This window comes from Thalassophryne amazonica, chromosome 14 (genome assembly GCF_902500255.1).
Source record: "Thalassophryne amazonica chromosome 14, fThaAma1.1, whole genome shotgun sequence".
In the NCBI taxonomy this organism is placed as follows: Eukaryota; Metazoa; Chordata; class Actinopteri; order Batrachoidiformes; family Batrachoididae; genus Thalassophryne; species Thalassophryne amazonica.
The window spans coordinates 3,932,470-3,957,952 of NC_047116.1; the positions used below are offsets into that span (position 1 = coordinate 3,932,470).

Here is a 25,483-nt window from a genome sequence, read left to right on the forward strand (position 1 = left end):
AATTGGAACAAATGAATCCTGTTGTGGGTTGTTTTGTTTGTTTTTTTCATTCTACTAATGAATTATTGTAAACATGTCTCCTAAAGACGCCAAAACAATCAAAATGTCCTGTTACAATGATAGTTTTCCAAAAGCACCGTAGTACGATGCAAATGTGACACGTGATCCTCATAAGGAAGGGAACCGCTTCAAACCCACCGACTCAAAAACATCACAAGACCTGGTGACAGAGGTAACCCCGCCTCCACGATAAAACACATGACTCTGTCCTCTGCATTTAACACATCCAGATCTCATCACTAGGGGCAGCGTGCAGCCACACCTCAGCACCTGGTTGACCTCCACGACGTAAGGAACGTCACACTAAGGGGTACCTTCTGACGGTGAGAAGAAACCCACACAGACGGGAAGCGGGTTCTTGGGCAATCAAACCCATGATGTTAGCTCTACTTGCTAACCCTGGCTCCACCATTTTCTCGACCTCTCAGCCACAGCAAACTGAAAACTGACTTTGATAAATGAGATGGGCTCCTGCCCTACCTGTCACCTTGGATGGAACACGGAGCGTTCTGGGAGGTTATGTTCTTACTGTGAGCTACGTTTTGCAGATTAATGAGTTCAGGAACTTGGATCTGAGTCTAAAGCACTGGCTCATGGTGTTGCTGTCATTTTGTCTACATGGTACATATACATCAATATGGTGAAGCTCCTCCCACCTGACAGGTGTGGGTGTGGGCGCCTTCACGGGTCTGACAGGTGACAGCGATTGCTGGCGTCCTGCTGTCACCTTAGTAACCAGAGATGGCTGAGTCGGGGACTTGGATGTGGGTTTGGGAGGAATCTTGGGTGGAGTTTTGTGAGCCAGTGCGGCGCCCTCCACCTGCACCTCCATCATGGCGGTGGCCTGGAACGCGGCCTCCATCCTCTGAGGTGAGAAGAGATCAGATTAACTTTCACTGACATTAAAGGAGGAAAAACATTATTATCCTGCATGAGATGAACTTTAATTAGAATAAATGGGATAAGAAAAATGATTTGATTAGATTTTTTGGGACCACAATAGGCTCCACCCCCATGTGGGTTTTCAGTTTTATGACTAGTTTTATAGGACTAATCCTGTTCTTTTTTAAAACAGATGAGTAGCACAGGCACAGATTACCATCATGCTGAGGTTCAGTTTCTTACTCATGGACACTTCAACAGGAGGGACTGGGATTTGACCATTTGATTGGAGGGCAAACCACTGAGATCTGGTCTAAGATTTTGAATAAATAAATGAGACTGAAACCAGAAATGATGATGAGATGATGAGACAGATTATAAAATGAGATTATCTGAGATGATATAAAAATGAAGAAAGATGAAGATGCATCTGAAGAGAAGAACAGAAATAAAACTAATATAAAAAGAAATGATATGACATAACATCAATAAGAATGAGATCATTTACAGTCGAAGAGAAAAGTACACTCATAATAATAATAGTAATAATAATAATAATCAGACTACAGCAGGTTTGATGTTACTGTCAGAACGTTTTGTACAACAGGTTTATCAGTTTGAACATTAAATATCTTGTCTTTGTGGTGTATTTAATTGAATATAGGTTGAAGAGGATTTGAAAATCATTGCATTCTGTTTTTATTTACATTTTACAGAACATCCTAACTTCATTGGAATTGGGGTTGTAGAAAACAACTGAAATATCTTTTGTGAAGATGTTCACCTTTTCCACTCTGGTCTGTCGAGTCTGTGAGATCTCAGATGCTGAAATCACCGTCTTAGTTTTCTTTGCTGGTACGGCTTCTTCACCTGAACACACAATCAGTTACGTTACGAATAAACATTAGAAAACAAACTTACAAATAAACCTACATGTACGCTCCAAAACTCACACAAAACATCATATAATGTACTCGTATATAAACATTTGAAAACATAGTAGTGACCAAAAAAAAAAAAAAAAAAAAAAATATATATATATATATATTTTTTTTTTTTAAGAAGAAACAATAATACAAGCAAAGTGTCACGCACGTGGGGCGACATCGCTCATGGTTCCAAACATGATGTGCCAAATTTTTAGGCCGCAATGAAACAGGAAATGTCAAATGTTGAACACTTCCTGGAGCTACAGCAGAGGACATTAACCTGTTTTTCATTATGTTGTCATGTTTATCCTCTGTAAGGTCTTTGTGTAACTTTTTGTTTGTCTGAATTTTAAAAAAATGAAAAGAAAATTAAAAAAAAAAGAAAAAGAGGAAATCTCACGTCAATAGTGGAGATTGCGCGGGAATTCAGTGGAAAGTTGACACTGAAACTGGAAATGCTAAATGTTGAACACTTCCTGGAAATGATTAATCTGTCATTAACCTGATCTGCAGTGATTAAATCATTACTTAAGAAATCTAATCTTGACCATAGTGTATTCAAAAATTACAGGCCGATATCAAATCTATCATTTTGTTCCAAAATTTTAGAAAAGGTGGTTTCACAGCAGCTCATAGACCACCTCACTGAGAATGATCTTTTTGAGCTCAGTGCTGCGTTTGATACTTTGGTTTATCATATTTTGCTCGATAGGTTGGAGAATCTTTTTGGGATTACTGGACGTGCCCTTGCCTGGTTGATGTCATATCTGTCCAGTTGTTCTCAATGTGTTTTGTACAGTAACACTACGTCTAACCTTAGTGACATAACATTTGGGGTTCCACAGGGATCTGTTTTTGGCCCCTTGCTTTTCTACCTGTATGTGGCACCCCTTGGGCGTATACTGCGGAGTTTTGGGATTGCCTTTCATTGTTACACTGATGATACTCAGTTGTACACGCAGAAACAGATCTAAGAAATGGCTGAAAGCAAACCAGTCATGTATACTCACACTTAAACTCATCATCCTCTTGGGTCACTAAACTTCAGAGTGTCTTTAACGGTAAATAGTCTGTCCCTGTTGTGTTCTTATAGTGTATTGTCTGTCTGAAACTGTAGTCTGTTCAGTCTATGCATTTGTCACGTGTTGTGTTGTGTTGTAACTGTTTCTGTTTTAACCTGCCTTAGGACAACAGATGAAATTTAGCTATTGTGCTAATTCTGGCATATTTATGTTTAAGATGTGCAAAAACATTGATTAATATGCACTGTCCTAATTCAAATAAAAAAGAAAGAAAGAACTGCGGGAAATCTCCACTCCCATAAAATCCCTGGAGGACTGTCTTCTATCAGTGAGAAGTTGGATGTCCAGTAACTTCCTACTTTTAAACTCTGATAAGATTGATATGATGGTTCTTGGTCCAGCGAGAAATCGTCATCAGTTTGACCAGCTGGCACTTGGCCTAGGGTTACGTGTCATACATCATATGGACAAAATGAGGGACCGTGGGGTAATTTTTGATCCCACATCAGGGATGTTACTAGGACTGCTTTTTTCCATCTGTGAAATATAGCAAGGATCTGCCCCATCCTGTCCATGGCTGATGCTGAGACCCTGATTCATGCTTTTGTTTCTTCTAGACTAGATTATTGTAATGTTCTATTTTCAGGGTTACCGCAGTCCAGCAATAGGGGTCTCCACTGGTTCAGGACGCTGCAGCCAGACTTCTGACACGTAGCAGAAGGTCTGAACATATCACACCCATTTTGGCATCTTTGCACTGGCTCCCTGTCTCTGTGAGAGCAGATTTTAAGGTTTTGTTATTGACTTATAAGGTTGTTCATGGACTGGCGCCATCTTATCTGGCTGATCTGGTGGAACTTTACGTGCCGGCCCAGGCTTTGCGGTCGCAGGATGCGGGACTTCTCTGTGTTCCCAGGGTGAAGAAGAAGTCAGCAGGTCATACAGCCTTGTCTCATCATGCACCCACCCTGTGGAACAGTCTTCCTGCAACCGTGAGGCAGTCAGAGTCCGTGGGCATTTTTAAGTCAAGACTGAAAACCCATTTTTATTCTCTTTCTTTTTTTATTTTAATTTTTTTTAACATTTATTCTTTATTATTATTCACAGATCACATTACACAGCCAATATTGGTCATCCAGAGAAAGGAATAAAAGGAAAAGAAAAAAAAAACAGCATAAAAAAAACCTTGCTGTTAGTAACAATACTATTACTGTGTAATGTTTAATAAAGTGCTGAGAACAAAACAGCAACATGTATTTTATATGTTTGTAAAAGGACAAGACCAAGAAAGGGGGGGGGGGGGGGGCAATAATAATAAGAAGTACTACCTAATGAACAATAAATTAATGAACAATAAATTAAAAGGGGATGTATGGGCTAACAACAGGAAGTGGATTCTTTTGTAGGGACATATACAGTTATATTGTTTCATTTTGAGATATGTATATAGTACATACAAGACCAAACAATCCTTTTTAAACCAACAGAAATTAGCCAATGATGTTAAAGGGCAGAGAAGGAAGAGATGATTTAATTCATTAGGTCTGTAGGATGTGCCTATACCTTTTGAACATAGGAGACCCATTTTGACCATGACCTTGTGAATTTATTCATTTGTAGACAGAGTGAGAAAGTAATCTTTTCCATTATATAAATTTCATTAACAATATCCGTCCATTCCTCTATTGTGGGGAGGTCGGGATGTAGCCAGTGTCGGGTGATAGTTTTCTTGCCGGCAAAAATCAAAACACCAAATAAGTATTTGTTGAATTGGCCTGTGAGAAAGTTAACTTCTCCCATAATAAGTGTTTTGAAATGAAATGGTATTTTTATATGGAACATGTTTTCTAATATTCTGTGTATCTCAAACCAAAAACTTAAAATTGCTGGACATTCCCAAAATACGAGGTCTCTTAGATAATAAACCGACCCTTTTATTTTTATTTTTTACTATATGGATTTGAATGACATGGGATTACACCAATCATGCTTGAACCCTCGTGCGCATGCGTGAGTTTTTTCACGCGTGTCGGTGACGTCATTTCCCTGTGTGCAGGCCTTGAGTGAGATGTGGTCCCGCCCTCTCGGCTGAATTCCTTTGTTTCACACGCTGCTCAAGACGGCGCGCGTTGCTTTATCAAAAATTTTTCTGGACCTGTGAGGAATATCCGAGTGGACACTATTCGAGAAATTAAGCTGGTTTTCTGTGAAAAGTTTAATGGCTGATGAGAGATTATGGGGTGTTTCTGTCGGTGTAAGGACTTCCCACGGAGCGGGACGTCCTGCAGCGCTTCCAGGCGCCGTCGTCGGCCTGTTTTGAGCTGAAAACATCCTAATTAAGCCTTAATTCACCCAGGACAATCGTGAGAGAACAGAGAAGATTCAGAAGAGGCCGGCATGAGGAATTTATGCGGACATTCCACTGTTTAAGGACATTTTTTTAATGAAAGACGTACGCGCAAATTCGCCGAGGTCGTTTCCGTGCGACTCGGCAAATCTGTGTGCGCCGCGACAGGAAAAACACTTCGTGTTGAAAACCATTTGTAGAATTCAGGCGGCTTTTAATGGCTTTCAACAAGTGAGTAACTGAGAAATTGTTTAACAGCTTGGGCATGTTCCAACTTGCCCGTTAAGATTTCCACGGAGGTGTTTTTCCTGCCGCGACCCCCCGCGGTCGGGTCCAGCCCGACATGCGACTACTGCCCGCACGTTCTTTCATTACAAAATGACCGTTAAACAATGGAATGTCCGAATAAACTCCTCATGCCGACTTCTTCTGAAAGTTCTCTGTTCTCTGACGACTTACTGCGTCAACAGAGCCTGGAAATGTGGAAGTTTTCAACTTGAAACGGCGAGACGCTGCCGCCTCGAAGCGCAGATCGCCGTCAGGCCGCCGTGAACCGTCCTTAAAGCGACACTACCAGACCAAAAATCTCTCATCAGCCGTTAAAATTTTACCGAAAACCAGCTGAATTTATTGAATGGTGTCCACTCAGTTGTGCCTTACAGTTTTGAAAAAAATTTTATCAAACAAAGCAACAGTCTCTGAGCCATTCCTAAACAATGAAAAAAATCGACGAGCGGGTGGACGACTCCTCACTCAAAGACTGCCCACAGGCGAATGACGTAACCGACAGGCGTGAAAAAACTCTCGCATGCCCACGAGGGTTCAAGCATGTCTGATGTAATCACACGTGATTCAAATCCATATGGTTTTTGAAAAAAATAATAAGGTCGGATACTTTTCTAATAGACCTCGTATATGCCAGTGATTAGCATCCCGGCTCCCGCACAACCTCCAACACAATGGGTCGTCTCCTGCAAAGTGAGCTTTCTGCTTGGGGGTCACAAAGAATCTGATTAGACATTTCCATGCAAATTCTCTCCATGTATGTGAGTTGGTGCATTTCCATTGAAACTCACAGTAACTGTCCCATTCCTCTCTCAAAATTTCAAAATTACATTCCTTCTCCCATTTATCTTTAATATAATCTGTAGAATAAGATTTTTTATTCATAAAGCTCTTATATAGTCTAGATATTGTACCCTTGCCTCGTTCCGATGAATAAGCACGTAATACCTCTTTTAGTATTGGATCATCAGGGTCCACTGTAAAATTTCTAATCACCTGGTTAAAATAATTACGTAATTGTAAATATCTGTAAAAGTCTTGCTTTTCCAGAAAGTGTTCCCTTCTCAGAGTCTCAAAACTTTTAAATTGTCCTTTATTTGTTATCGAGTGAAATGTTGTTATTCCCCTTGATTATCCAGCATTTAAATCTACAGTCCAGTTGATTCGGTTTGAAGTCAGGGTCGTAGGCGCACCATCTAATTATCCTAACTTGTCGTGTAGTTTATATATATCTTTAACAGAGTTCCAGATTTTAATTTGAAATTTTGTCCATGGATTTGCAGTTTGTTTAAGCAATTCCCCAGGTCTTTATTACCCAATGCTGCCTGGATTGGGAGGTCCTTAATGAGTGACATTTCAATGTCTTTCCACCTGGCCTGGTAGTCTTGATTACACAAATTTATCACTGGTCTAATTTGGGATGAGAAAAAGTAATCCTTTAAATTTGGTACAGCCATTCCTCCTCTCTCTTTCGATAGTTGTAGTGTTCTAAACCTTACCCTGGGTTTTTTCCCCTGCCAAATGAATCTGGAAAATATATTATCCCATTCGGAGAATTGTTTTGTGGTCATTTCAACTGGAAGGGCCTGGAATAGAAAAAGAAATCTCGGGAGTATATTCATTTTATGGTCTCCACCCTTTGAGTAAGGCTCATAAAGGGGTTGGAGTTCCATCTTTGTATATCTAGTTTTATTCTAGTAAGGAGTGGGTCATAGTTAGTCTTTGCTAATGTGGTAATGTCCTTTGGAAACAGTATGCCTAGATATTTCATTGAGTCTTGTCCCAATTCAGATTAAATTTGTCCTTAATTTGTTTGGATGGAATATAATTATGTGTTAGGATTTGGGTTTCTGAACATTCAGTTTATAGCCCGCGTATTTACCAAAGCTATCTAAAAGCTTGAATAGTTCAGAAATGAGTGAGCGAGGTCTTTTAGGTATATTAGGATGTCATCCACGTACAGTGCAATTTATTTTTATTCTCTTTCTTATGAAAGTTTTCATTTTTTATCAGTTTATTCTTTTACTTCTGCTTTTAATTATATATTTGAAATTTTTATTCATTTTTAATTATTTATTTTATGTTGTTTCGTGGTGACTTGAGACGGCTTTTGCTGTAATTTGGCGCATTATAAGCTAATTAAATTAAATTAATTAAATTAAAATTCCTGGACAAACAGTACAGGAGATTATCCTGTTTTACAGTTTTTTGCTGTGGTAATTTCTATAAGGTTTTGGTGTAACATTTTGTGTTTGTTTCAATTCAAAAACAAACAAACAAACAAATAAATAAATAAATAAAGAGGAGATCTTGTGGGTAATCAGTGCACAGTCGACACTAAAACAGGAAATAAATGTTGAGTTGGCACTGAATCCAGGAATGCTAAAGTTAGAGGCAGCACGCACCTTGGACAGCTCATGAGGTCAGTCAGTGCCTATTTAGTGTGTAAATTGCCTGAAGTTTTTAGCCATGCTAATGCTTCCCATTTACTGAAAAAGTCTGAAGGACCGAAATAAACTTGGTGAATGCTGAAGAGCTTTGCTCATTCATGTCCCAGCATATATAATTACAAAAAGAACTGAGAAAGTGAAGTCATTCAGTTATGCTTGCCTTCATGCTAAGCTAACACTTAATCTATTAAGACAATCTCTTGGTGAAATTATACTGTACCTGCATTATTGGTAAATGTCCACCAGGCGGAGATATTGCTCCATTTCCAGATCCTTGAGAACAGGCTTCTGTGAGACTGTTGCTTATAGTTGTAGATTAACTGAGTGTGGCAGTATTTATTTTCTGGCAACTGAAAAATTCCCACCTGAAGCTGAAAAATGGAACCTTTGACGATATTCTTGAACAATACATTTATCGTTAAATTTGAAAATGATCACTGTGTGGTTAAGGTAATTTAAGGACTGAATTCATTTTAAAAGCTGAAACTGTTTCTCTGTTATGATCAGATTTGTCCTCATGAATCCTGATGATTCTTTGCATTTTTAATACTTTTGAGTCTGTATTTGGTTTTAACATGATCACTGTTTTTGTGCTGTTTTTGTTCTTATTTGAATTTAATGTCAAATTAAAAGAAAAGGTCCAAAACCTCCAGGCATTCTCATATTTTGATATCTATTAACATGAATAAGCTCACCTTGAACCAGCAGCTCAGCAGTCGACGTGGCTCGTCCACTGCTGTTGGTGGCAGTTACAGAATATGTCCCAGAATCCTCTGGGAAGGCCTCGGCAATCATCAGGCTGTGCAGGTCTCCATCCTGGAGGATCCTGAGTCGGCGGAGCTCTGGATCTCGGCTCCTCTCTGTAGAACTTCACCACAGGTGTAGGGATTCCCGTGACCCGGACATCCAGCCTGAGCTGGCTGCCCTGTCTGACTGTGTGAGCTCTGAAGTCTCTGAACGAAGCTAGGGGGCGCTGTCTCCACTGGACACATTGCAACAGAATCAAACGTTCATACACAGTACCTGTAAAAAGTTCTCATCTCACAGCGCTGTTACTAACTTTTATTTTATGACATTAAGAAAACAACTTAGTTGCCCATCAGGTCAAAGGACATGACTGTCGGCTGATTTTTGTCCATGAGTTTCGTCTCATTTTCACCAAAACTTAAAGAACATGTCACGTGTTTTTATCAGTTAGCAACACAACATCAAGTATTCATGATTGTAAGTCTTAGTGGTTTTTAGTGGTCTCTGATGTTTTTTATTCCTCTCCCTGAGCGAGTTAATAGGTGCAAACGTCTCACTCAGCAAATCTGCATTTCCTGGAGTGTGACGTACTTATTAGCAAAACACGAAACATCCCGACGGCCGACAGACAGAGTGAAACGAAAGTGGTTATGTCTGATAACAAAGCTTTGGAGCTTTTCTTTGAATTGATGCGGATTTACAGAGGAGACGACACACGTCACCCCGAAACTTTTTCAGAGTCTGTCAGATTTTGATGACGCTGCTGTTTGTGTCACAGGATGCTGGTTTACCGCTGCTGCGATCATGGACATGGACTGTCTCCACCACAAACGCAGACGTATGTCTCATATTGGAAAAACTCAGAAGACGCTATTTTCAGGAGATAACAGACTCTCTATCTAACGTGCCACAATCGTGACAGAATTTGAGCTGAAGGCAGAGTTGTGATTGGACATTATGTGGAAGCATTGATCAGAACCTGAGGAAAAGTAAATGAGTCCACCCACCACTTTAATCATATCTTAGATCTTGTTCTGACTTATGGTATGGAAATAGAAGACTTAACAGTATTCCCTGAAAACTCCCTTCTGTCTGATCATTTCTTAATAACATTTACATTTACTCTGATGGACTACCCAGCAGTGGGGAATAAGTTTCATTACACTAGAAGTCTTTCAGAAAGCGCTGTAACTAGGTTTAAGGATATGATTCCTTCTTTATGTTCTCTAATGCCATATACCAACACAGTGCAGAGTAGCTACCTAAACTCTGTAAGTGAGATAGAGTATCTCGTCAATAGTTTTACATCCTCATTGAAGACAACTTTGGATGCTGTAGCTCCTCTAAAAAGAGAGCTTTAAATCAGAAGTGCCTGACTCCGTGGTATAACTCACAAACTCGTAGCTTAAAGCAGATAACCCGTAAGTTGGAGAGGAAATGGCGTCTCACTAATTTAGAAGATCTTCACTTAGCCTGGAAAAAGAGTCTGTTGCTCTATAAAAAGCCCTCCGTAAAGCTAGGACATCTTTCTACTCATCACTAATTGAAGAAAATAAGAACAACCCCAGGTTTCTTTTCAGCACTGTAGCCAGGCTGACAAAGAGTCAGAGCTCTATTGAGCTGAGTATTCCATTAACTTTAACTAGTAATGACTTCATGACTTTCTTTGCTAACAAAATTTTAACTATTAGAGAAAAAATTACTCATAACCATCCCAAAGACGTATCGTTATCTTTGGCTGCTTCAGTGATGCCGGTATTTGGTTAGACTCTTTCTCTCCGATTGTTCTGTCTGAGTTATTTTCATTAGTTACTTCATCCAAACCATCAACATGTTTTTAGACCCCATTCCTACCAGGCTGCTCAAGGAAGCCCTACCATTATTTAATGCTTCGATCTTAAATATGAAATCTATCTTTGTTAGTTGGCTATGTACCACAGGCTTTTAAGGTGGCAGTAATTAAACCATTACTTAAAAAGCCATCACTTGACCCAGCTATCTTAGCTAATTATAGGCCAATCTCCAACCTTCCTTTTCTCTCAAAAATTCTTGAAAGGGTAGTTGTAAAACAGCTAACTGATCATCTGCAGAGGAATGGTCTATTTGAAGAGTTTCAGTCAGGTTTTAGAATTCATCATAGTACAGAAACAGCATTAGTGAAGGTTACAAATGATCTTCTTATGGCCTCGGACAGTGGACTCATATCTGTGCTTGTTCTGTTAGACCTCAGTGCTGCTTTTGATACTGTTGACCATAAAAATGTATTACAGAGATTAGAGCATGTCATAGGTATTAAAGGCACTGCGCTGCGGTGGTTTGAATCATATTTGTCTAATAGATTACAATTTGTTCATGTAAATGGGGAATCTTCTTCACAGACTAAAGTTAATTATGGAGTTCCACAAGGTTCTGTGCTAGGACCAATTTTATTCACTTTATACATGCTTCCCTTAGGCAGTATATTAGACGGTATTGCTTAAATTTTTATTGTTACGCAGTGATACCCAGCTTTATCTATCCATGAAGCCAGAGGACACACACCAATTAGCTAAACTGCAGGATTGTCTTACAGACATAAAGACATGGATGACCTCTAATTTCCTGCTTTTAAACTCAGATAAAACTGAAGTTATTGTACTTGGCCCCACAAATCTTAGAAACATGGTGTCTAACCAGATCCTTACTCTGGATGGCATTACCCTGACCTCTAGTAATACTGTGAGAAATCTTGGAGTCATTTTGATCAGGATATGTCATTCAAAGCGCATATTAAACAAATATGTAGGACTGCTTTTTTGCATTTACGCAATCTCTAAAATCAGAAAGGTCTTGTCTCAGAGTGATGCTGAAAAACTAATTCATGCATTTATTCCTCTAGGCTGGACTATTGTATTCATTATTATCAGGTTGTCCTAAAAGTTCCCTAAAAGCCTTCAGTTAATTCAAAATGCTGCAGCTAGAGTACTGACAGGGACTAGAAGGAGAGAGCATAGCTCACCCATATTGGCCTCTCTTCATTGGCTTCCTGTTAATTCTAGAATAGAATTTAAAATTCTTCTTCTTACTTATAAGGTTTTGAATAATCAGGTCCCATCTTATCTTAGGGACCTCGTAGTACCATATCACCCCAATAGAGCGCTTCGCTCTCAGACTGCAGGCTACTGTGTTCCTAGGGTTTGTAAGAGTAGAATGGGAGGCAGAGCCTTCAGCTTTCAGGCTCCTCTCCAGTGGAACCAGCTCCCAATTCAGATCAGGAGACAGACACCCTCTCTACTTTTAAGATTAGGCTTAAAACTTTCCTTTTTGCTAAAGCTTATAGTTAGGGCTGGATCAGTGACCCTGAACCATCCCTTAGTTATGCTGCTATAGACGTAGACTGCTGGGGGTTCCCATGATGCACTGTTTCTTTCTCTTTTTGCTCTGTATGCACCACTCTGCATTTAATCATTAGTGATCGATCTCTGCTCCCCTCCACGCATGTCTTTTTCCTGGTTCTCTCCCTCAGCCCCAACCAGTCCCAGAAGACTGCCCCTCCCTGAGCCTGGTTCTGCTGGAGGTTTCTTCCTGTTAAAAGGGAGTTTTTTCCTTCCCACTGTAGCCAAGTGCTTGCTCACAGGGGGTCGTTTTGACCGTTGGGGTTTTACATAATTATTGTATGGCCTTGCCTTACAATATAAGTGCCTTGGGGCAACTGTTTGTTGTGATTTGGCGCTATATAAAAAATTGATTGATTGATTGATGAAGTGGACCTGGACATTATTCTCTGGCCGGCCATCTTGTACCTGAGGACTAGTGGAACTTGAAATGATCTCTGGCTGTCCTCTGTATGAGGACTAGTGGACCTTTTATCCCTTGGCTGGCAATCGCGATCGCATTCTTGATGCATGCGTGTTGGCTTCTTTGCTGTTTGGATTGTTGTGGAATCTGGAAATCTTGGAAAACTGGGTGAGTAGAATGTTATTTTTTCTCATCTTTTGCTTTGTGTTCCTTTCAGTGTTGTTATGTAAACGAAGTAGAAACTTCATGACTGTACTTAAGTAGAATTTTGACATATCTGTACGTCACTCACTCACTCGCTTCAACACTTATCCGAGATCAGGTTGGAGGCAACCAGCTCCAGCAGGGGACCCCAGACTTCCCTTTCCCGGGCCACATTGACCACCTCTGACTAGGGGATCCCGAGGTGTTTCCCAGGCCAGTGTGAAGAATAATCACTCCACTTAGTCCTGGCTCTTCCCTGGGGTCTTGTCCCAGTTGGATGTGCCTGGAACACCTCCCTAGGGAGGCACCCAGGAGACATCCTTACCAGATGCCTGAACCACCTCAGCTGGCTCCTTTCAACGTGAAGAGTACAGCTCTACTCCGAGCTCCCATGGATTCCGAGCTTGTCACCCTATCTCTAAGACACCAGCCACCCCCTGAGGAAACCATTTCGTCCGCTTGTACCCGCGTCTAGTTCTTTTCGGTCATGACCCAACCATGACCATAGGTGAGAGTAGGAACGAAGACTGACCAGTAGGTCGAGAGCTTCACCTTTGGCTCAGCTCCCTTTTCATCACAACAGTACAGTAGAGTGAATGCAGCACCGTCCCTGCTGCACCGAATCTCCGGTATCTGTACTTTACTTCATTATTACATTTCTGGTGACTTTCACTTTTACTCCACGACATTCCCCTAAAACATATCGTTACGCGTTACTACAATATGAAAGTAGAAGAAATTTGATTGGGCAATGCCTGTTTGCAGAGGTGAAAGTAAGCCGGCACACAGCAGATACAGTTCTCTGTAGACGGAGCGCAGCAGCTTCCTCCCCTGCAGCATCAAGGGCTGTGTTTGACATAAAACAAGTTTCACACACACACACACACACCACACACACACACACACACACACACACACACACACCACACACACACACACACACACACACACACACAAAAAGCGCGCCACGTTTTGGATTCAAGAGTGCAACTTGCGCCACGTTTTGTTGCTTTGCAGTGGTTGGTGGTGGTGATGCTTGCGTTGTTTGTTTGTTTTTTACTTTTCCTTAAATTTGGCACAACGTGTAGCTATGAATGACTGTTCTGTTTCACAAGAGCCTGACCGTTGTGTTTAACAGAAAAGTGTGTGTGGGATCCAGGAAAACGAACAGCAGCTTTATTTATAGCTACATGCATCCACCTATTGCTCACTCATCCGACACCAACACCAACTGCTCCATCAGAGGCGGGTCCAGCCTTTTATAGGGGCTGAGGCCCCCCTTGTTTCTCTGGATCACACTGGTGTTCTTTCGTGTCGCTGTTTCACTCTCCACTCTCCTACAAAATGTACTTAAAGTACATTTTATATGAAATTACTTTTGACACTTAAGTACAGTAAATGTCAGATACTTTAAGACTTTTACTTAAGTAATATTATTAAAGGAAACTTAACTTTTACCAAAGTAATTTTATGGTAACTTGTACTTTCACTCAATGTCACTTTGAGGTACTTTATACAACCCCTGGTAAAATTATGGAATCACCGGCCTCGGAGGATGTTCATTCAGTTGTTTAATTTGGAAAAAAAGCAGATCACAGACATACACAAACTAAAGTCATTTCAAATGGCAACTTTCTGGCTTTAAGAAACACTATAAGAAATCAGGAAAAAAAATTGTGGCAGTCAGTAATGGTTACTTTTTTAGACCAAGCAGGGGAAAAAATATGGAATCACTCAATTCTGAGGAAAAAATTATGGAATCACCCTGTAAATTTTCATCCCCAAACGAACCACCTGCCAAATCAGATCTGCTCCTGTCTGCATCTAAAAAGGAGTGACCACACCCTGGAGAGCTGCTGCACCAAGTGACTGACATGAATCATGGCTCCAACACGAGAGATGTCAATTGAAACAAGGAGAGGATTATCAACTCTTAAAAGAGGGTAAATCATCACGCATATTGCAAACGATGTTGGTTGTTCACAGTCAGCTGTGTCTAAACTCTGGACCAAATACAAACAACATGGGAAGGTTGTTAAAGGCAAACATACTGGTAGACCAAGGAAGACATCAAGCGTCAAGACAGAAAACTTAAAGCAATATGTCTCAAAAATCAAAAATGCACAACAAAACAAATGAGGAACGAATGGGAGGAAACTGGAGTCAACGTCTGTGACCAAACTGTAAGAAACCGCCTAAAGGAAATGGGATTTACATACAGAAAAGCTAAACAAAAGCCATCATTAACACCTAAACAGTAAAAAACAAGGTTACAATGGGCTAAGGAAAGCAATCGTGGACTGTGGATGACTGGATGAAAGTCATATTCAGTGATGAATCTCGAATCTGCAGTGGGCAAGGTGATGATGCTGGAACTTTTTGTTTGTGCCGTTCCAATGAGATTTATAAATGACTGCCTGAAGAGAACATGTAAATTTCCAAGTCACTGATGATATGGGGCTGCATGTCAGGTAAAGGCACTGGGGAGATGGCTGTCATTACATCATCAATAAATGCACAAGCTACGTTGATATTTGGACACTTTCTTATCCCATCATTGAAGGATGTTTGGGGATGATGAAATCATTTTCAAGATGATAATGCATCTTGCCATAGAGCAAAAACTGTGAAAACATTCCTTGCAAAAAGACACATAGGGTCAATGTCATGGCCTGCAAATAGTCCGGATCTTAATCCAATTGAAAATCTTTGGTGGAAGTTGAAGAAAATGGTCCATGACAAGGCTCCAACCTGCAAAGCTGATCTGGCAACAGCAATCAGAGAAAGTTGGAGCCAATAGATGAAGAGTACTGTTTGTCACTCATTAAGTCCATGCCTCAGAGACTGCAAGCTGTTATAAAAGCCAGAGGTGGTGCACGAAATACTAGTGACGTGTTGGAGTGTTCTTTTGTTTTTTCATGATTCCATAATTTTATTCCTCAGAATTGAGTGATTCCAAATTTTTTTCCCTCTGCTTGGTCTAAAAAAGTAACTGTTACTGACTGCCACAATTTTTTTCCTGATTTCTTATATTGTTTCTTAAAGCCAGAAAGTTGCCATTTGAAATGACTTTAGTTTTGTGTCATGTCTGTGATCTGCTTTTTTTCTACAAAATTAAACAACTGAATGAACATTTTCCGAGGCCGGTGATTCCATCATTTTTGCCAGGGGTTGTACAAGACTGGTTCCTTTCAATAGAGCTTTCAATGAAAGTAAAATTATTTTACTTTGAGAGCATCTGTGGGAATGGATCTGGATGTGTGTGAACATGGACATGAAATACACAGATGTCACATCATCAGATGTGATGACCTTGACTGCACAGATCATCATATCTGTGACATTTCACATCCATGTTACAAAGCAGCAACAAAACAGCTGACATGCAGATTAAACGGCTGCTATTGTCAGGTTTAATAACAAAGCAGCAGAAAATGTTTAAAATGTTGAAATTTGCTACTTTTTAAAATTTAATCAATTTTTCTAAAAGTTTTAAAAGTTCCATGAAAGTGAAAAATCTGTCCTGCTTCATTTCAGGAGCTAAGAGTTAAGAGAGATTTTGATCAGAGCTGTAAAACATTAAATACTAATTGATAAATTACAAAATCTTGGTCCCAAAATGATCTTTTTGAATTCAGTAACATCTCCAGAATTCAGTCATGAACAAGTTTTGATAAAATAAGGACCCACCCTCGACTTTCAGAGTGGCGGAGGTCTTGGAGGTGGCAACCTGGTAGGTGTACTCTCCGATATCTGTGGCCTTGGTGATGACGATGACGAGGCGCCTGATGACATGGTCCTCCTCACTTAGCACATTCTCACTGTAGTCAACAGGTTTGCCGTCCTTCAGCCACTTGCCCTCCGCAGACGGGTTGGCGACTTCACACTCCAGCACGGCTGTCTGGGAGTCAGCAACTACCAAATCTCGCAAGGGCTTCTTGATAGCACCACCTGTTGATAGGAGAGTCCAGGCAGTCAACACTTGGTTCTTCTATACTATAGTGGATTATCTTGAAAAAATGGAAAGCATGCCGACATACCTGATACTGTGAGCACAGCACTGCTGGTCTTCTCACCAGCTGCAAACATGTACTCGCCTTCCTCGTCCTTCATGGTGTTTAGGACAGTCAGGGTGTGGCGCGTGTTCTTGGACTCCATTTTGTATTGGGGGCCGGCTTTGAGTGGCTGCCTCTTGAAGGTCCAGAAAGCATCTATGCCTGGATGAGACACCTCAACCTCAAAGGTGACGTTCTCAGACTCAGCGCATTCTTTGTCTTTCATTGGCATCACAATCTCAACAGCTGTTCATAGGAAGAGTAAAGACAGTGAGCTACCTTATCAGCTTAGCAATGACCTCAACCAGCCCTCATTTGAGTGTCTTCATTCAACAACTTACGCTCAACAGAAAGGACACAGCTGGTGTCAACTCGGCCCACCACCAGTTTGTACCGTCCTTCATCTGAGGCGTACGTCCTGCTGAAGACCAGACGCTGTTTGGCTCCTTTGGCCACAATCTGGACTCTGTCGCTAGACGTCAGCAGTTTGTCATCATGGTACCATTTCACTGAGATGACATCCTGAGCTGAGATCTTGGCCTCCAGGACGGCCTTGGTGCCTTCAATAGCGTTTGTATCCTTCAGTGGGATCAAGATACCAATGGCTGCAAAGCGGAAAACACAAATGCTACAAGTGTCATTTTGGAATTCTAAACAGACATATCAACTAAAGTGACACTCGGGAACACACACAAACAAAAAACGATGCTCTGAGGTGTCTTACTCTGAATGATCAGCTTTGCAGAAGTTGAGATGTCCTGAGCAGGAACCACAAAAGAGTACATTCCATAGTCATCCTTGGTGGTGTCTTCAATCAGGAGTTTGTGGATCTGTTTGTCAACAACCATGTGCACACGGTTTGAGGCAGTGACAGGCTGGCCGTTCTTCATCCACGATCCTTCCACATTCTCCTGGGAGAACTTGACTTCCATCTGAGCGATGTCTCCCTCGCACACGGTCAGTTCGGGGAGCGGCTGCACCAGAGTCACCGGACGCACTGAAACATCAACAGTTTGTCAGACGCTGGATTTAAAAAAAACAAAAGCTGCAATGTGGGAACTAAAGTGTGATGTCCACAGGACACCAGCATTTGTGTCAGTTCTTGATGAATTTTAGGATGAAAATCATTCAGTTTCTAACTGAATCGTTGTCAGTTAAGAAATAAACCGTTGTTGCTTCCATGACAGATATATCTATCACTCACGTTTCATCTTCAGTGAGGCAGATGTCGTGAGGTCAGCAACTCTGAAAGTATATTTCCCCTGATCCTCCTTTTTGATGTCTTTGACGGACAAGGTGTGCCGTCCACGGCGAGATGACATGGTGTATTTACTGCTGGAAGAAAGTTCACTGTCTCCAAAGTACCAGCTGCCCTCTGCATCCTCACGAGACACCACACTCAAACTCTGCAGAGTAGGTCTCCGGCACCTCTGTGTCCTCCAGTGGCTTCACCATTTCCAGCGGGGCTCCTGTGGCGGACACAGAAGGGTGGAGTTAAGTTAAATCTTCTGACTTTGTTTACATTTTATGTTTGCATTTACTTGTGTTGCCATGAAGGGCTTGATCTTCCATTTGGTGCACAGCAGCATACAGCATTGTTGCTTGTTTCTAAATGATGCCATGCTCGCATTCTTTAAATCGTGAGTGTACATGCGTGGATCTGTGTGACCAAGGGGGTGTAGGTCAATAAATGAGGTGTGACATGCTCAGTGTAGGTGCACCGCTTTCGTGAGGCAACACAAACAGGGGATCCGGTACAAATCTGCATGTTGACTTGGACTGGAGAATAGGCACAGGTTGTCTTAAACTGGGAACCTTACGCTCTTGAAATAAGTGCACCAATTAAGCACCACACTGTCCCCGTGAGCCAGCGGAATGTAACTGCGCTGTAAACCATCAAAAACCATGTCTGAAGTTGAGTGCAGAGTTTTACTGCTATTTATATGGTGCAACATCCACACGTACCTTATATAAGTGGGTTCACAATGTGCAGACACTCTACTTGTAAATAATAAGAACGAACTGAAAAATACAAAAGTTGATCTTTGCGTTTCACCTCAGGGAGCTCTGGTGGCCAATTTCTGCTCGCAGTTGCGCAGAAATGTATTAAATTGCCAGAAAACGGCCCTTGAGTTTGCTGTCAAAATAGAAATGTGCCAGGTTCCAGCACAACCTGCTCTTACAGGCTGTGACTGATGACAATCTGATGATTTATTCAGCCCAGTCTCACGTTTTTTTTTTCATGCTCCCATCATGAAATGAGTCAAATTTTTGTGATTTTTTTTTTTTACTCAGTATTATTACCCTACTCCTACCCCCAACCCTAACAACAACCCCACCACCCCCCGCTTCACTTTTAATTTTGTGCAGCCATCACGGATGAATTAGAATAATGATCGTACTGCTGTGATGAAAATAAACCGCTTTTCGTCACAATATCACAAACCAATAGATTAATGTAGATTTCATACTGCTGAATCACGACTTGCCGTGAGACCAGGTTGGATTTATTTTATGCTAAGATCAAAACACACCCATATCTAGTTAACATGCAGGGATCCCTGGACTTGCTGGACCCCTGAGGGTTAGAAGAGTAAAAACAACCACTTTCTGCCCTGCACAGTACTTTGGCCTCACATTATGTGACATGTAAATAGCTAAGTGGAGTTGGACACGTCCAAAATGTACTTGCATTCTGTGATTTAGACTGATCGCCATACGTCATCAAGCTACGGCTCTGAAGTGCCTACTTCATGTTGTTGCTGTTGCATTTCTCTACTTTAGATCTCACCAGTGGACAGCCAACCCACCTTCAACACGAAGCTCGGAAGTCGTCCTGATGTGATCATCGTCTGCTACGACGCAGGAATTCTGCAGCATCCCGCATTTCAATCATTAGCACAGACAGAAAGTGAACCTTTCTGTCAGAGTGCATTCTGTATTTGTCACCAGAGAAAATCTCAGCATTATTCTTCAGCCATTTGACCTTGACAAAAGGTTCATTGGTTTCACATTCAAAGGTGGCCATGGTATCCTTTTCCTTTGCATCAACATCTTCCAGTTTCTGCGTGAAGGTGATGACTTGCTTTGCTGCAGTTATTGAACATAATAATGAAAAATCAGACAGCATTCATTGTAAAGCAGCAGGATGTAAACGTGGAAACACTGGAGATACTTCACCTTGCACTAACAGGAAGGCGTGGCTCGAGGTCTCCCCTGCAGTGTTAACAGCTTTGACCATGATGCTTGCTGAATCCTCAGCTGTGACATCTCTGATCACCAGTTCACACAAATGGTCCTCAGGCCAGTACCAGTAAATGTGGTCAGATTTCACCAGCTGAACTCCATTCTTAAACCACTGGCACTCAGGTTCTGGTCGGCCAACAACCCTGACTCTGAACTTTACTTCATCACCCTGTGCAACCGTCTGGCTGGTAATGCGCTCCAGGATCTTAGGAGCTTCCATACTAGGTGATAGTTTGACCCGCTCCGGTTTGAGGGGTGTGGCAGTCAGTTTGTGGCGCTCCTCCTCTTTCTTCTTCTCAGCTTCCTCTTCTCTTTGACATGATGAAGCAGTTCTCTTTTGTCTTCCGCAGCAGATCATAGGAGTCGTCCCTCTTTCGTGTCTTGAGCTCCACTGCTGTGATGGACTCATAATAGCCTTCTTCTGTCCTGCGCTTAAATTTGCTCCTCAGCTCTTCAGTCTCCTCGGTGGCTTTCTCGTGTACAATTCTCTGTGCCTTCTTGAGTGTGACCACCTCTTTCAGCTGAGAATCCTCTGCAGGTTTCTCAGCCTTCACAACCTCAAATGGAATTTTTCCAGCCTCAGGTTGGAGCTCGGCTGCCTTGGCCTCAGGAGCACGGCGAAGATGTGTTCTGAAGTCCTCTTTCTGCTGAATCTCCAGCTTCACAGTGTGCTCGGCTGAACCCATGTTGCTGTCTGCCACCACTCTGACCTCTCCTGCATCATAGGACTTGATTTCAACAATCTCCAGATAGTAAATACCATCATACCGAAGTCTGTACCTCTTGCTTTTGCGGATAAGTTGTCCATTGAGGTACCAGTTGACTTTGGGTGCTGGATAACCGGTCACTCTGCAACGGAATCGTGCCGTGTCACCCTCTAAAACCCTAACTGGTTCTGGAACTAGAACAATGTCAGGTTTTGTTTTCTCAGTCTCTTCTTCAGCAGTGACTCCAAAAGGTGCTCCTTCATGAGCAATGCGCTCCATCTCCTCAATTCTGTGTGCCCCCTTCCTGCCTTCAGGAAGCTGTGTTTCTTCAACAAGACCCTTCTCATCCTTGACAATGAGGGTGGCAGAGGTCTGATCAATTCCGTACTTGTTGGTAGCTCTGCAGGTGATGACACCACTGTCTCTTGCGTACGCCACTTCATAGTCGAGACTGCAGTACCCAAATTCGTTGATCATGCGTAGCCTGTTGGCAGCTTCCAGAGGTTTGCCGTCGTGCAGCCACTCCACGACCATAGTGGGGTCACCAATCGGAGTCAGTCTGCACTCAAAATGAGCTGGTCCAATATGCTTCATTCTGACAGAAGTCAGTTTCTTCTTGAATTGTGGTTTTTGTTGCTTCTCCTTGTCATAGAGGTCTCCGTCCTCCCACTGCTCCTGACCATATCGAAGATGAAGGGGCTCCACCTCCGGAGGGGCGATCTCCTTGGCCTTGTAGGTTCCTTTGGGAATAATGAGTTTCCTCTCTGGTTCAGGTTCGACATACTCCACTTCAACGTTGACTCTGCAGCGAGTGGTATCCCTGCCAGCCTTGTTGATGGCTGTAGCTGTGTACCAGGCACTGTCTGGGCCTTGTGCTGATGGAATCTGGAATTTGGCTTCACCCCTGGCTCCTTCAATCCTGACACATTAATTTATTGTATTAAAGATTATGGTCACTATTAAAATCAGTTATCAAGTCTGACAATATAGAACAATGGCAGTTTGTGGATAAACCTGGTGGCAAACAGTGGTGGAAAATCAACCGACCAGAAATGACAAACTCTTGAAAAGGTATTAAGCAAATGAATTACTGGCAATTTTACCATCACAACTTATTCTGACATCGTGGACCACCAACTACACGATTTATTTGACTCATCTGTCTGACTTATTTGGCTGACTGCATTTGCTTTGGGTGGTCACAGCAGAGCCGATATGGAGCTGCATGATTATTTGGCTCAATTAGGGTAACTCAGTACATAAAGAGCTGGCCTGCCAATATGTAGACCTGGGTTCGATTCCCGCTCACAACATGTCAAATTTGACTATCAATACAACTACGATAGAGCAAGTGTCCAATACTAAACTCTTGGGTGTTAAGTTAGATAATCAGCTCTCATGGTCTGATCACATCAACCATATCATGTCCAGGATGGGCAGAGGTGTTGCTTTGGCTCAAAGGTGTGCACCAGACTGTCCACCCTTGGTCATGAAAACAGTGGTCCAGTCTCTGGTTTTGCCACACCTGGAGCACTGCTCAGTCATTTGGTCTAGTGCTCAACAGGGGCACCTGAAAAAAATGCAGCTTGTGCAGAATAGAGCTGCCAGGGTAGCCCAATTTGTTCTCATAGTAGAACATGTGTGAAAAGTTGAAATATAGTTGTATTGTGATTTTAAGTTTTTGGACCGCAGGAAGACTAGTAACCACTTTGTGGAAGCTAATGGGGTTCCAAATAAATAAACAAATAAATAAAATGTCTGTGTCCTTGGTCAAGACACTTAACCTGCATTGTCTCAGTCAACCCAGCTGTAAATAGTTGGTCTTGGCTGGGGAAGTAACCTGTCAAACTGCTGTCCTATCCAGGGGGAGTCCAGACATAGGCACCAGCACCAACAGGTCTATATACAACTTAATTTCTATAAATCCAACAAATGGACTCAGACTAAAGAACAACCTTCTTGTCTGAGGTAACAAATGAAGAACTCTGCGTTTCTCCTGTCGGTTCAGCTTGGGTCAGAATGAGTTTGTATAAAACATACCTGACATTGGGGTGCTTGTGTGGCGTAACAATGTCACTGTTTTTCAGCCAGACAATGTCTGGCAAAGGGTTTCCAATGGCTTTGACGGCCAGTTCAACCAGAGTGCCCTGCTTTACGCTGATATTCTTCAGCTTCTGAATAAACTGAGGACGCACCAAAGTTTCTTTTGCTGAAATTGTGAGAAAACGCTCATCAGGAACCTTAATTGATAAAACAAAACACTTTAAGGGTATGTTCAAACTGCAGTCTTACCATCGACAGTGAGAGTGACAGATAGGGAGGTCCTTCCGGCTCTGTTCTGAGCCACGACTGTCCACTCCCCTGAGTCTTCCGGCATGGCTGGGACAATGATCAGGGACTGAGTGCCGTCTTCCTTAACCACAATCTTGTGGGTGTAGTCACTAACCACTTGTTGTCCTGAGAAAGAAAACAGATGTTGATTGACAGAAGAAAGATAGAACCTTTCAAGCTGATACTCTGTAATGGATTGTTTGCTCACCGTTGTGGAACCAGTATGTGTCTGGCATTGGCCTGCCGACAACCTTAAGATCAAACCTGGCGGTGTGGCCCTCGGCACATCGACATGATGAAGGTTTCATTACAAACACAGGTTTGTAGAGTCTTTCCAGCTGAGCCTCATCTGTCTCATCCAGCCGCCGAGCAGGCGAGCGTCCCGGTGAACGACTGGGAGAACGGCCAGGTGAGCGGCTCAGAGAACGAGGAGATGTGGACCTGAGGAAAAACAAAGCCATCTGAGTTTAAAACCGTCACATTCTGAGCAACGTTGCACGGTTGTTGAGAGGCTCACCTGATCCTCTGCATTGCTGGCTGTGCAGTGACTCTTGGTGCTGTCACAGCTCCTGACGGCTCCACGTAGAGCTTCCCGGAGCTCACAGCATTCCCCTTCATGTTGGTGGCAAAGGCGGTGTAAACGCCCTCATCCTCTGCCACTACCACAGGAATACGCAGGCTAGCACGACCATCCTTAAGAACCTCCATCTGGTAACGGTCGCCGGCTCGGATACGCTGACCATCTTTGAACCAAGCAATCTGGCAAACATTCAAATGTGTTAGTCCAAAGTTCATTTCACTGGTGGACTGCGCACAAAGTAAGACTCAAATTCAGTACCTTAGGAAGCGGCATTCCAGACATCTTGCAGTGGAATGTGACGTTCATTCCCTCCACGATCCTGTAGTTTTTGACAGGTGTGTCGAAGGCGGGCTGCACAGCCTCCTCAGCGGTGGCGGTCAGCATCAGCTCGCCGTCCTCTGTCACCAGCTCTCTGTATGTGATCTGCATAATGCGGAGCTCAATTTCCTGCATGATCCTCTGCTCAATAGCAGAAAGATGGAATTCCTGCACACAAGAAGATGTTTTAAATTTAAACGTAATTCCTGACTTGTGTGGTTTTTATGTCAGACCAACAGTCTGCAAAATCAAAGTAACTTCTGAAGGAAAAATAACATTCTGTTTTTCTGTAAATTAGATCATTAACAGAATATTCACAAAATATTTAGAAATATCACCCTGTCAGTGATGGAGAGAAGTTAATTCAGAAATAAATGTCAGTTCATCCATAACCCAGAAGCTAATCACTTAAAGGGACTAAACAACATTTACAATCCGTCCTCAGTGTACCGTGATCTACACAAAAATGCATGTGGGCCATCCCAGGGTGGCAGCTGGAGCTAGGTCAGGGGTGTGACTACACAGGGGTCAACATTTAAAAATGCCTCATTCTTACTGAAAAGTATACCACATTATAGTGTGATCATAATGATTCCAAATAATTCATTTATTAGTAATTGGAGCGTGCCACGGCCTCAACTTTACCTAAATTCTGGGTCTTTTAATGAAGTTTAGGACTAGTGGCTGGTGATCACCTTAGTATTTCTTCTGTTTTTCTTGTTGTTTAATGCTGACAAATTATACAGTATTTCTTGTCTTTCTGATGCCTGATTGTTTTTTTCTCTCTGTTTAAGGTGCAGCTCCATCCAGAGATGGGTGTGGTATTTGTGCTGGAGACCCTCCTGTCCTGTGCACAAACAGCATTTCCTGTATATTCATTTTGTGAATTGTTCTGTAATTTGTGTCTGTATCATGGCCCAAGCAGAGGGTCACCCCTTTGAGTCTGGTCTGCTTGAGGTTTCTTCCTCAGAGGGAGTTTTTTCTTATCACTGTTGCTCTGGGGGTTGGTAAGGTTAGACCTTACTTGTGTGAAGCACCTTGAGGCAACTCTGTTGTGATTTGGCGCAATATAAAGGAAAATAAATTGAAATTGAATTGAATTGAAGAGGTGTAGTTTGGACTATCTATGACTGAATGTTCTGGAGTTATAGGTTAAAAACAGCAAAAAACTGGGGTCCATAAATAAGCATAATAAACAATACAAACTATTCCTTTTTAGAACCCTTTAAGCCAACCAAGAATTTTCATCACGTTTTAGCAAAACTGGAGCAACGTTAACTAACACAAACTGAAATTGACCTTTGTCACTATTTTATGTTTACCCTCCTTACGTGGAACCAAAAATCTGCTTTCTTCCACCTGCGAAATATAGCGAAGATTCATCCCATCCTGTCTATGGCTGATGCTGAGACCCTGATCCATGCATTTATCTCTTCTAGATTGGACTACTGCAATGTTCTATTTTCTGGTTTACCACAGTCCAGCATTAGGGCTCTCCAACTGGTTCAAAATGCTGCTGCCAGAGTTTTGACAGGAAGCAGAA

At 42.1% G+C, this 25,483-nt stretch overlaps 1 protein-coding gene across 1 annotated transcript in view; it reads right to left on the reverse strand.

Moving 5' to 3' along the window:
• LOC117525277 (titin-like) overlaps positions 1-25,483 on the reverse strand; it is a 363,294-nt gene that overhangs the window by 303,549 nt on the left and 34,262 nt on the right. The window contains 6 exon segments of the mRNA XM_034187118.1: positions 20,517-21,630; positions 22,752-22,920; positions 23,004-23,168; positions 23,251-23,483; positions 23,560-23,801; positions 23,881-24,108. Coding sequence (XP_034043009.1) covers positions 20,517-21,630; positions 22,752-22,920; positions 23,004-23,168; positions 23,251-23,483; positions 23,560-23,801; positions 23,881-24,108 — 2,151 coding nt within the window.